A 12,161-nucleotide genomic window follows, 5' to 3' on the forward strand; every position below is an offset into this window, starting at 1 on the left:
TCTTTTTAACTACCAAACTTCAGAAAGTGGTGGGGGCAGAAGGGAGTGAAAATACTGTGTAGGTAAAAAAATATTTGCACATGCTCAGTAGCTGAGCAACCGGAGGGAGTAAAAATGTAAAATTAGAGAGCAGGGCCACAAGGAACCAGCAAACTTATCCTTCCCAGAGGAACACCTACTTGTGTGAATAGAAAACAATGGATTTGTAGTTACCATTGAGCACAAAGTGTGGACTGTGCAAATCTAATACAACGGTAAAAACTGTCTATTTGCTATGAAGAAATGCTCCCATGTGGATAAGCTCAGAGAGAGAAAGAGAAAGATGTTGACTAGCTTAAGATGACCTTAAGCCCAACCAGGGATTTGAACTGGGGTCTCTGTGCGCAACGCTCTAACCATTATACTACACTGTGCCTGCAATTAATAATACTGCTGTTATGTATTATTCTTAATAACACTAATACTGTTACTAATATTGAACCTAGCCCTTCCAAGTCCTGTTACCTCTAGGCTTCTTGGTAATACAGGACCTGTTTGACCTTCTGGAGATAACGGGTGATATCAAACAGCCATATTCAGAACAGACCTACTGATTTTGGTAGGTCTACTCTGAGTACAACTTAAGTGGCTATCGCCCTGTGAAAATGCACTGCATTTTAGCATGCAAGTCTCTTCCTCTGGATCATGAGGGTAACTGCAGTCTCTCATTCAAGAACCATTCAAGAGAAGAACAAGGAGAAATTGGTCATAAGCAGAAAACTGCCCCTAAAATCTTGCTGCTGCTGAAGGTCTTGTCCAAGGCTTAGCGAGCAAAACAGCTGTTCAGAGTAACATTAAGTGTTACCAGCTGAGACGAATTACTAGGCCTCCCAAAGGTAACTTAAAACCACACAGAAATCATGTAAAGTTTGGTAAAATTTATCTAATGTGGCATGAGCAGGATTTACTGACTGCAACAGCCCTGGAGATATCTGTTTACATTAGAATGGGACATACATGCTGATTACTTTCAGGGTGTTTGGAAGTTTGTGTTATGCTTGGAAGATAATTTAATAGTTTTAATCTTAGCTAAAGACCTGCGAAAAGTAAGAATTTGTCTAAATTGCAAACATTTCTTCAATGCTGTGTCATAGTAAATGCAAAATTTTGTATTTTAATAAGCCTTCAGGAATTGGTCAAATCTTGTGTAATCTCTTTTTTACCCTATACTGCAAAAAAGTTAATTCTCGTAGCTAAACACTTCCAGCTATACCTATCTGCAAATGTTGTCGATGTCTGTAAGTGACTCGCTCTGGAGTAGTGCCATGGGTTTCTATGTAACTTCAGCAAAGCAATTCTGTTGTACATGCTTGAAGATTACATAGGCTTGTCTAACAGAGCTTGGAAAAGTTACTTTTTTGAACTACAACTCCCATCAGCCCCAGCCAGCGCCATGCTGGCTGGGGCTGATGGGAGTTGTAGTTCAAAAAAAGTAACTTTTCCAAGCTCTGCTTAACTATACTTGTTATATAAACAAAATGCCCACCAGACAAAAGGATTTATTATTCTTTTTCTCAGCACCAATAATAGAACTTGCAAAACTGAAAATATGATAAAACTCCATTAATGAATCAATGATTGTACAAAATGTGGGATCTCCTTGTTATGGCGACACTCTCCCATCAAATCAAAGAAACCATGCATCTTGCTTCTCTTGAATACTTCCTTCTAAGGGACAAGCTAATGGCCCAGTTTGCACGTCATGGCAATTAAACCATAGTTGTTTCCATGGAGGAAACAAGCTACAAACTCACTTAGCATCTAAACTGGGGATTGTGGTTTGTTTTGCTCAAAGGAACTATGACTGGTAAACCAAGGACAAATCTTGGCTGCAGATAGTGGTTTGTTTCACTCCAAACAAATCACGATCTCTGGTTCAAATGTAATGCTCAGTGAAGAATTATGTTGCCTCTGTGCACTAGTGGGAGGAGCAAAGTGGGCATGATCAGATCTCGCACAGTAAACCTTGGTTTGTGGTTTCCCACAACATGCAAACATGGCCAGTATATTAAATGCATTATCACTTTTCCATATATTTAGTTATTTTTCTTTAAACAGTAACCACAGAAAACCCTAATAGGATCAGGACTACTGTGCAGGGGAAGAGGTGGTGGTATTAACCTGTGCCATTTTCCTGACAAAAATCATCCCGTCGTAATGGTTCTATTTGCCCTGGGAGGAAAAATAAAAATCTTATGATTGCTTTAGCTAGAATGACTAATATACCATTACTGTCGTCTGGGATAATGTCAAGTAGCTGTCAAGCTGTGAATATATTTCCTTTAAAAACATACACACAAAAACCAAACGAAAATCAAAACAGACATTCCACATCTGATCAAAACAGCAGATGTTTGGATTGCTTTGTTGTCTTCAGTGGATGTCAAAAACAATTTGGCACCAGTTATATCAGTTGTCAGTTCAGAGCTCTACTTGTGACAATGTGTTCTAAAGAATGCCAGTGTTTATGAAATGATACATCTTTGCATTTGAGGACCTTTTCTTGTTCTCTCAAACCTACCCCCCCGTCCTAGCCGTCTTCTGATTTCTTGACTATTGCCTTCATTTTGGTTAATGACTGTGCCGAGATATTGATAATCCTTGACAAGTCCAATGTCCTTGTTACTAACTTTAAAGTTACATAAATCTTCTGTTGTCATTACTGTAGTCTTCTTGACGTTCAGCTGTAGTCTTGCTTTTGTGCTTTCCTCTTTAATTTCATCAGCATTCATTTCAAATCATTACTGGTTTCTGCTAGTAGTATGGTATTGTCTGCCTATCTTAAATTATTGATATTTCTCCCTCCAATTTTCACACATCCTTCATCTTGGTCTAATCCCGCTTTCCGTATGATATGTTCTGTGTATAGATTAAGCAAATAGGGTGATAAAATACACCCGTCTCACACCCTTTCCGATGGGGAACCAATCGGTTTCTCCATATTCTGTCCTTACAGTAGCCTCTTGTCCAGAGTATAGGTTGCACATCAGGACCATCGGATGCTGTGGCACCCCATTTCTTTTAAAGCATTCCATAGTTTTTCATGATCTACACAGTCAAAGGCTTTGCTGTAATCTATAAAGCACAGCGTCATCTCCTTCTGAAATTCCTTGCTCCGTTCCATTATCCAACATATGTTTGTGATATGATATCTGGCGCCTCTTCCCTTTCTAAATCCAGCTTGGACATTTGGCACTTATCCCGGTCCTGAAGTGGCTGCAGCTGTTTTACCAGCCAAAGCTGGTAAAAGGCACTGCTAGCCACTGAGGCCACCTCGGCCTCTAGCGACAAAGATGGACCTGGGAGAATCCACAGATTATGAACCTGCTCTTTCAAAGGGAGTACGACCCCATCCAAAACAGGCAATTAAGCAATTATGTGAATTTGGGAACCTCTAACTCACAGCACCTCCGTCTTGCTAGGGTTCACACTGAGTTCATTGGCCCTCATCTAGCTCACCACCAAGTCCAGGCACTGGTCCAGGGCTTGCATGGCCATTCTGTGATATGCCACACCCCACAGCATCCATTTTGTGATATGACACACCACTGCACCCCGGGGTTCAAGACGCTTTCTCAAATTCCAAATGTGCCCACTGTCCCACAAGGTTGGCAACCCCTGCTATAAACACAGTCATAGAAGCAAGTAATGAAACAACGAATGACACATTAAAAATGACAATGAGAACATATTATCACAGTCAATTCTTGATCAGTAATGTGTTTGTGGTTTTGTGTATGATATATATAGCAAGGGGAGATTTAAATACACCCAGGCCAGCTAAACAAAGACCTTTCCTTTCCTCCCATATGTGGGGATATTGCAGTTTCTCTCAATGCTGCACCTTTCTCAAAATGTCCGAGCGCTTACAGCCACGATGTATGGCTGGAAGCACATTTATTTAGGGTGGCTGCTGACACATTAGCAAAACAAGAGGACAGATTTACATGACCTCTGCATATCCTAATTTACATGTACAGATGCTAATTTAGAAATGATTACTACATTTAAAACAGAACCACAATATATCTCTCCCTGCTGGAGAAGGTTGTGACCCCGTGATCTATGTTGGCTGCTCAGTCTGCTGTCCAGGTGCTAAGTGGTGATGGGCAACTTCAAGACCCATACTGATCCTTCTCAAGATTATTTATCTTTAAATCAGACTTAGACCAAACAGCCCTCCAAGCAGTCCTGAAAGGTGGGACATACGGATACCCTAGTTTTATTTACACTTACAAGGAATGCTAGGATCCTGATTACATTGACTAAGGAGTTTTGACAAATGGGTTTTTTATAGGGAATTAAAGCCTGCTAATTGTTACCTGTGAAACACATCAACACAAGTGTGCTATTTAAACGTTCAGGGGGGTAGCTCTGGATGATGCTTGCAAGAAAATTCAGACTCACCCTTGAACTGTGCTATTGTGACCAAGTCCAAGGCAAAACACGATGGACAAGTGTAATAAAAACTGTTTTCCTTTATCTGTTTTTACTGGAAATGCATCAGATGCCTGACTTGAGCAGCACTTCTGTCTAGAATGTCTGCCCTATGGGTTTGGCTTTTAAGAACTTTTGTTCTTGCACAGAAGGAAGATTTAAATTTAAATTTAAAATGTTACTGCATTGATTTAGATTGTGTTATTTGGTATCATATTGTGTTATTTATTGTATTTTTTATGCTTTGTATTTCTATGTTCACCGCCCAGAGAGCTATTGCGAGTCGGGTGGTATATAAATTTAATAAATAAATAAATAAAATAAGGAAGACATAGATTTATTTGGCTGGAATTCCTTTTGGAGAAAATTGTATTTATACCTGGATGTCTGTGCAGACAATCTTTGCCATGAAATCATCTTCCAAGACAACAGTTGCAACAGTTTGGTTGGTTATCTTAACCCTAGAAAAAGGATCAAACATATCTCCGTCAATTCTTTAAAAATAAATAAATCTTCCTTTCCAGAATGTTCCTCACAAATCACGCATTCACCATATTTTTTTTAATGTTTCCAGCTATAGGAATCTATTTCAGATCTGGATAATTTGTAAGATCAAGCTGCATGTAGCCTGCCAGATTTTTATTGTGGCCTGCTAGGTCCTTAATTCCCCCTCCCCAATTTCACATTCCCAGACAGGCAGCAAAACCCTGAAGTGTATGGTCCCTGGTGGACCACCGTATGTGGCTGGGGTGCATACAGTGCCCAAAGCAGGATGGGAGGGAGGTGGGAACGGAAGTGGGACAGTTAGGCCAGACTCCATGTCCACAAAGAAGTGGAACGGTTATAGATCCACCTGGAAAGAAGTGGGAGGTGGGACCCCACTTTGAGCTCACATAAGGAAGCTGCTTCAGATCAGTGGCATATCTAGTTCTCTATTGTCTACACCAGGGGTGGCTAATCTGTGGCTCTCCAGATGGTTTTGGACCATGGCCAATAGTCAGGGATTTATTTATTTATTAAATTTCTATACCGCCCCATAGCCGAAGCTCTCTGGGCGGTTCACAACAGGGATGGAGTTGCAGTTCAACGACATCTGGAGGGCCAATGGTTGGCCACCCCGGTCTACACTGATGAGCAGGGTTCCAGAGAAGGGCATTTCTTATCCCTACCTAGAGATGAAGGGGATTGAACCTCAGACTGAATTGCATGCAAACATGTGCTCTGACCCTGAGCTACAACCATCCCATCTCACCCATCAGACCTAACCTAGTTCTCAAGTCTCCCAGATCCCAAAGACTATGAAATTATGCTACTAGCTAGACTGAATTGTTTTAAAAACAGAAATCACAGCACTCTTTTGCCAGCTTGTCCATTCACATTGTTTTTAGCTTTGTTTGTGTGGGTAGTTTGATTAACAGAAAAGTGACACATTAAAGTTGCACGTAAATGAAGCATAAAAAGGCACATTGACAAGTCAGCTTGACCAACTTTCAGTGGCAGCTAATTCAACAGCATTCTTGTACATATGGAGACCATTCAGAATACTGATTAGTTCCTTTGCTGATTTCTACCACTACATTGTAGGATGAGATGGAGCCCATTACATTTCCTGACAGGACAACATAGACATATCATCTCAAATAGCAGATAAACTGATAATCTGCCTTTCTCAGACTGCAGATGCAGGCCCTTAGGATTGAATGTTCTTACGCACAATCCATCCATTAATCAAATCCCTTCAGATAGAAAATGAGTATATCAGGGAAAAGGATTCTCTCCTAGACTTCTCCATGACATGTCAGTTTTCTACAGACAGGGATTCATTTATTTTATAATGGGGAAATGCATTCAATCCTAAGGCTTCACTTGCTGTAGACATATTATAGCTCAGCATCAGGTTTACCACCCCATTTGCACTCAATAGTCTAAAGCTAAAACTTTTAAAACTTGGCACGTCATTATCAAAAGCAGCAAGACAATTAACATATGAGCAGAAAACCCTATCCCAAAGCAAAACATGTATTTTAGAGCCTGGAAATATTAAAAATTGAGTTCCATTGTAAATTTTGGTTTATAGCTAAAACAACCAAGAGTGAGATAACTCTTGGTGAGTAATAGCTCTGAATCCCTAAACCTGCCCCTCTTAAAGACCCAAGTTTAGGATTTCCAGTACCAGTACCAGTAGGATTGATCAGATATCTTTTATGATAACTACACCGAGTTAATGCTTTCTTCTTGATTTATGGACAAACTTCCCATGTCAAACAGTAAATTTGCACACCAGACATTAAAAAGTACCCTTGGCTGCACATAAAAGTTCACAGAAACAGGAACAGATTTTTGCTGTGGGACAAACTGCATTCCTCCCACCCATTTTACAGAAGCTACTGTAAAGCTACACATGCCTAGCTTTGGAGGCTTGCGGTAGAGCCCTATCCACTCTTGATTGTGCTTTTCAAGAGCCTTATCCATTACAAGGTTTCCTTGGAGCTTTACTTATTCAAAAATGTCAGATGAGCCTAGGAAATTTCAGAATCAATGATGTCCTTGCCCATGACTTATAGCAGGATCCCCCCGCTACTGGAGGTGTGCATAAAATAGCTGAATGCCTGACACGACTGGCTCAATACATTCTACTGTGAAGCAAAGCAGAAAGTGGTGCTCCCTCCCCAACATTCAGGTGCTTTGTATTCAAGGCCAGGCAAATTGTTTTGGCAAATGAGGCCTCCTTTCAAGGAAACCAAATCCAGATAAGCGTTGCATGCCTGGAACTTCTCATCATGTGGAGTAGCTGGCCAAGTGTAACAGCATAGTGTTTTTTATTATTGCAGACACACAACCCTCTTGAATATGGGAGTTATTTAATGAATATGGTTTCGCTGCAGTAATTCACCACTAGTGAAGAGACCGTTTCATTTAAAAGTAACTTGTCTCTTTAGTAGGGAAACTAAAAGAAACGCCACTCACCATGTTCTTAAAATATTGAATGGGAAACTAATTTAGACATCATCCAATATTGTTGGGTGCTCATTACCTCTTTTGGAATGGAGGTTCTGAAATCTGCACTTAAAAGGTTTTGAACCCAAAATCACAATATGAAAGGATATACACATATACACTGGATGAAACCATTTATTACCGTAGTATAAAAGTTCAAGAGATAAGTAGACCGCAGCAGAAACAGATGCAGCATTCACTTCTATGATATCATCAAAAGGAATACTGTGCTCTAATCCTATCCACTCCAGTGTTTTTGTATCCACTAATGGGAAGAACTAGAAGGTGGTCTAGTGCCATGTTATTAAACCATAATTCTGATGCAATTATCAAGATTATAGCATATACATAAATACTTAGGATCTTACCCTTGGGGTGATTTAATAACAGAAATGTATTCATAGTTGAACTAATTACTATGTATACTTGCACATGCAGGCGTCACAAAATAATGGTGATTATGGAAGTGTCTCTCTCCTTAAAAAGAAAATCTGTTCTTCAAATGTGCAGAGTAATTCGCACACATACACACAAAGGCAGTTATATAAAATAATAAAAGTGACCGTCTGCAGAGTATGAAAGTGTCCACCTTTAAAAAAAAAAAAATAGTCCCATCTTGTGCCAATATTCTAGGCACCCCAGCATTTCCAGTGTGAGATTTTCAAATAAAAGTTATGGATGGGACACTACAAATACAAAAAAATGATTTAAGAGACTGGGGAAAAAAATAACATTGGCTGGATCCAGACATCCTGGAGTGATATCCAACTAAGTCACACTCAGAGTAGACTCACTGAAATCAATGGACTTAAGACCATTAATTTTAATGGGCCTACTCTGAGTATGACTCAATTGGATATCGCCTCTATTGGGTGGAGTTCTGCTCATGAATACTCCCTTTGGAGGAAAGGGGACGATCCCCCCCCGCAGATTCTCCTTCCCACCTTTGCGTCAGTTTGCAATGGAGGATTGGCGTATCCTCTAGCGTAGCATGGGAGGTGGCATAGGAGGCTACAAATGGAAGTAGCAAAACCAACTCTCTCCTCCTCCTCCCTCTTGTAGGAGCCTCCACTGAATCTCTGTCCCTTCTGCAAATGGAAAAGTGAGTCTGGATCCAGCCAATGTATTTGTACATATTAAGGACACTGCCTTTCCCCACCCACCACCACTGTCAATCTAATGAGAAAACCTGAAGTCAGAGCCTGCAAATGTGGACCAGCAATTTTCAGAAAAGTAAGCTGGCTAAGTCTGTTGATTTAAAAACATCATCATCAGCAGCAGCAGCAGCAACAGAAAGCCTTATGGCACCTTAAAGGCTAACATGTTTATTACAGCATAGGTTTTCGTGGCCAGTCGTCAAATGAAGTGGCCTGTGAAAGCTTATGCCACAATAAATATATTACTCTTTAAAGTGCCACTAGTTTCCTTGTTTTTTCGGCACCAAGCAGAAAAAAATCTATAAGGCACTTGAAATACTGCAAACAAGAAAAAGTCAGTAGTTACATTTTAAAATTCTGTTTAAAGGTCCCAGAGCAGGCTGGCATCAACACAGATTAAAACATGGGCAACAGTGACTTCAGGACCCTGCTTTAAAGCTAGAAAAGAAACTGCTGTGACACAAGCTCAAAATGTTGTACTTTTAAACTCTGTTAAGAAAATCACGACGATTCAACTCAGGCATACGTAGCCATGGGTTTCTTTTGTGAATGCCTTACTTGCTTGGATGTGGAAAAAGCTCAGCCTGCATTTCTAATCATGCTTACCCAGAAGCGAGTCCTATTAAAATCAACTTAGGTGGCCAATGAAGGCGGCCTTGCTAAGTTGCCTCTCAGCCGCTTCAGCCCATAGCAAGCAATCTTCTGCATGTGCTGCCATCTGCTGGACACAACTGTCTGTATGTCACTAAATACAAATGGCACATTGTTCTTCTAAGCATTTTCAGTACCGTTCCCAAAGTCAAACCTGCTTATGGCAGTTTATGCATGCAACTGGCTCACCATAGGATGAAGGCACAGAGAGCCAACACAGGCAAGGCTTGTTTTGCCCCTTTGGCTGCTGTGCTCTGAAATGATCATGCAGGTGATCTTCAAATGTGGCTTAGAAATCAGTACATTCTATAACATAGGTGGGCTGAATGCTAAGGAAACTGAACTTCATCAAAACTGATGTGTCACCCAGTAAATTCCAGACAAAGCTTACTAACTACAGTAACCAGAGATAAAATAGTTGTCCAGACCATTCTTTTTCTTCCCATGGGAAGGAGAGCGAGCGAGCGTGCTGTTTCATCCTTTCTGTACTGCACAGTAGTCTGTCCACCTGCTGTTTCTCAGGTGGAAATTTATTGTTCTTTTTTAGCACAAGAAAATATTATTCTGTAAAGAAAGAGGTTGGGAGTGCTGAAGGGGGGGGGACCCTACAGTTCCTCCACTACTGACCAAGTCTCAAGTCCAAACTCTGAAAAGCTTCCTTGGTATGAGGTTAGCCTATCACTAAGGCTGCCAGAGTCTATTCCTCTGTTACAAATGAACACTTTGGAAACTTCAGAGCAAGTTCTGTAGCATTCGTGGAGAAGATTTGTCTGTCCATAAATCCTGATGTTTCCCTTTTTCCTCTTTGAGAAGCAAGATCTAATACTTTCATTGCCAGAGCTTCAATCTGAATTCATTCCATGACTCAGAGTTCATCCTGATTGTTGGAAAGGGGCAAAGAGAGAGGAAATAAAATAGATTAAAAATGATTAATACAATAAAATCCCCAAAAATGTTCTTTTCATGTTATCGTAAAGCAGGCTTCCCCAACCTGGTGCCATCCGAGAGTTTTGGACGACAACTCCCATCATCCTTGACCAGTGGCCATGCTGACTTGGGTCAATAAGGGTTGTAGCCCAACAACATCTAGATGGCACCAAGCTGGGAAGGGCCGTCATAGGTATACTTGGGAACATGAGAATAACTTGTCCCCACTGTCACAAAATGCCAGGGATGCAACACATCTAATATACCGGACAGTGGTCCCAAACATTTCCCTCCCGTGGACCCCGTGGAAATCACTGAAGGTCTTGGCAGACTACTTAATGATTTTTTCTGCCTGTTGTAGCCATTGTAGTGCGCTGTGCTAGATGCTGTAGGATTTTCAATGTCATTGTTATTGCTTCTGTTGCTTCTTATATTTTATTGTATTACAATTTACTCTCCATAGAATTCAAATTGTAATACAGTAAAATGCAATATAAGAAATAAAAGAAGCAATAAAATACACTCAAAAACAATATGAATATTTAATACGGACATGTCGGGGACCACCTGAATGAAGCTCGCAGAACAGTTTGGGAACCCCTGCTATAGGAAACTATTTTCTTGAAGAAGTGATTTACATTGCAGAGTCACCAAGTGAACGAATACACTAGTATGGTTGTTTGGTTTCGCCTTCCTTCCTTCGGACCCAGCCGATGGCACAGATTCCTCCGCTCCTCAAGATGTTGCGCCTGATACTATACTACTGAGCATTGTGTCTACTATTGGAAGACATAAGGTTAAGCCACCAATGACCCTATAGACCAGAGATGGGCATGGGCCTCAATGGCTAAGGCTGATGGGAGCTGAAGTCTAGCAACATCTAGAGAGCACCATGGTAGCTATCCTTGCTGTAGACCAATACTGGAATTTGGTTACTTGGCTGCCACACAGTCATTCAGCGGTTGCCCCCTGAAATCATTCTTTCTCAGCTGCACCAGTTCCTTAAAAGCATTTGAAATGATTCAGTCTTAACAAACGCAAATGTCTGAGAAGCGATACTATGGCTGTGGTACGTCTAATTTCATTGGGGCATATCCAAGAGTGGCTTTGTAGGTCCACTCCCATAAGGCATGGCCACCAGATTTTCACCACTTTCTCCTCACCCCTCCATGCCATATTCTGTACTGTTTGAGGGCCCCCCAATTCTCAGCAGTTGTTTTGGAGGCAGCCGAGAGGGTCACAGAAGATACGGGTCTTCATAAAAACCAGGAGCCCTGCCTGGCATGATCAGGAGCCATTACAACTCCACCATTGGCTACAGCCCATAAACACAAATAAGTCAGAGGATAACGATATTAAATGTTAAATATTGTCTTTAAAAAAACTGCTCACCTTGTTTCTGGAAGATTTTTTCCTCTTATTTTTAATATCTTCTACTTTCTCCATCAGTAGCTTGGCTATGGTTTTTGCATCCTGGCTATCTATGTGCTCCCCATGTGCATTTTTCTTTTTTAAAAAACAAGGGGGGGTGTTATTGCCTACAACTCAGCCGCTGGACTACATCAGCTCTATTCACATCTTTTAAAAAATTACTTAACAATGTTTAATGCCGCATAGTACAGCCATATTTGTCAGCTTATATGCCCAAGGACATTCCCTGGGGCAAAAGTGGAGCAGCAACCGTGTTCACAAAGTGTGAATCAGGCCTGGGTGTAGGCTGTGGACTGCTGCCCTTCGGCAGAAGAAAGGGAAACATCCAAACAAATGAGGACCTTGGCATGTGCCCAAGCTGCACTGTGGCCAGTAGGCAGAAGGAAGATCCTCCAATTCCTGGCCCACAGTATTAGAATAACGGCGGGTTGTAGCCGCTGAGTGGGGTACGCTTAAAAAACCAAACCAAACCAAACCCAGCAAAGCTCTCTTGGAAGGGGTTTGCAATGATACTAATTTGCA

At 41.1% G+C, this 12,161-nt stretch overlaps 1 protein-coding gene across 3 annotated transcripts in view; it reads right to left on the minus strand.

Annotated features, from left to right (window-relative positions):
- Positions 1-7,590: 7,590 nt before the first annotated feature.
- Positions 7,591-12,161, minus strand: part of DNAJC10 (DnaJ heat shock protein family (Hsp40) member C10) — a 36,666-nt gene continuing 32,095 nt past the window's right edge. For all 3 annotated transcript variants that reach the window (XM_061608282.1, XM_061608280.1, XM_061608281.1), the window contains exons 22-23: positions 11,601-11,714; positions 7,591-10,158 (exon numbers count right to left, since the gene is read on the minus strand). In XM_061608282.1, coding sequence (XP_061464266.1) covers positions 10,147-10,158; positions 11,601-11,714 — 126 coding nt within the window. In that variant the 3' untranslated portion in view covers positions 7,591-10,146. The remainder of the gene's footprint in view (positions 10,159-11,600; positions 11,715-12,161) is intronic.

Source organism: Rhineura floridana, chromosome 2, assembly GCF_030035675.1.
Source record: "Rhineura floridana isolate rRhiFlo1 chromosome 2, rRhiFlo1.hap2, whole genome shotgun sequence".
Lineage (NCBI taxonomy): Eukaryota > Metazoa > Chordata > Lepidosauria > Squamata > Rhineuridae > Rhineura > Rhineura floridana.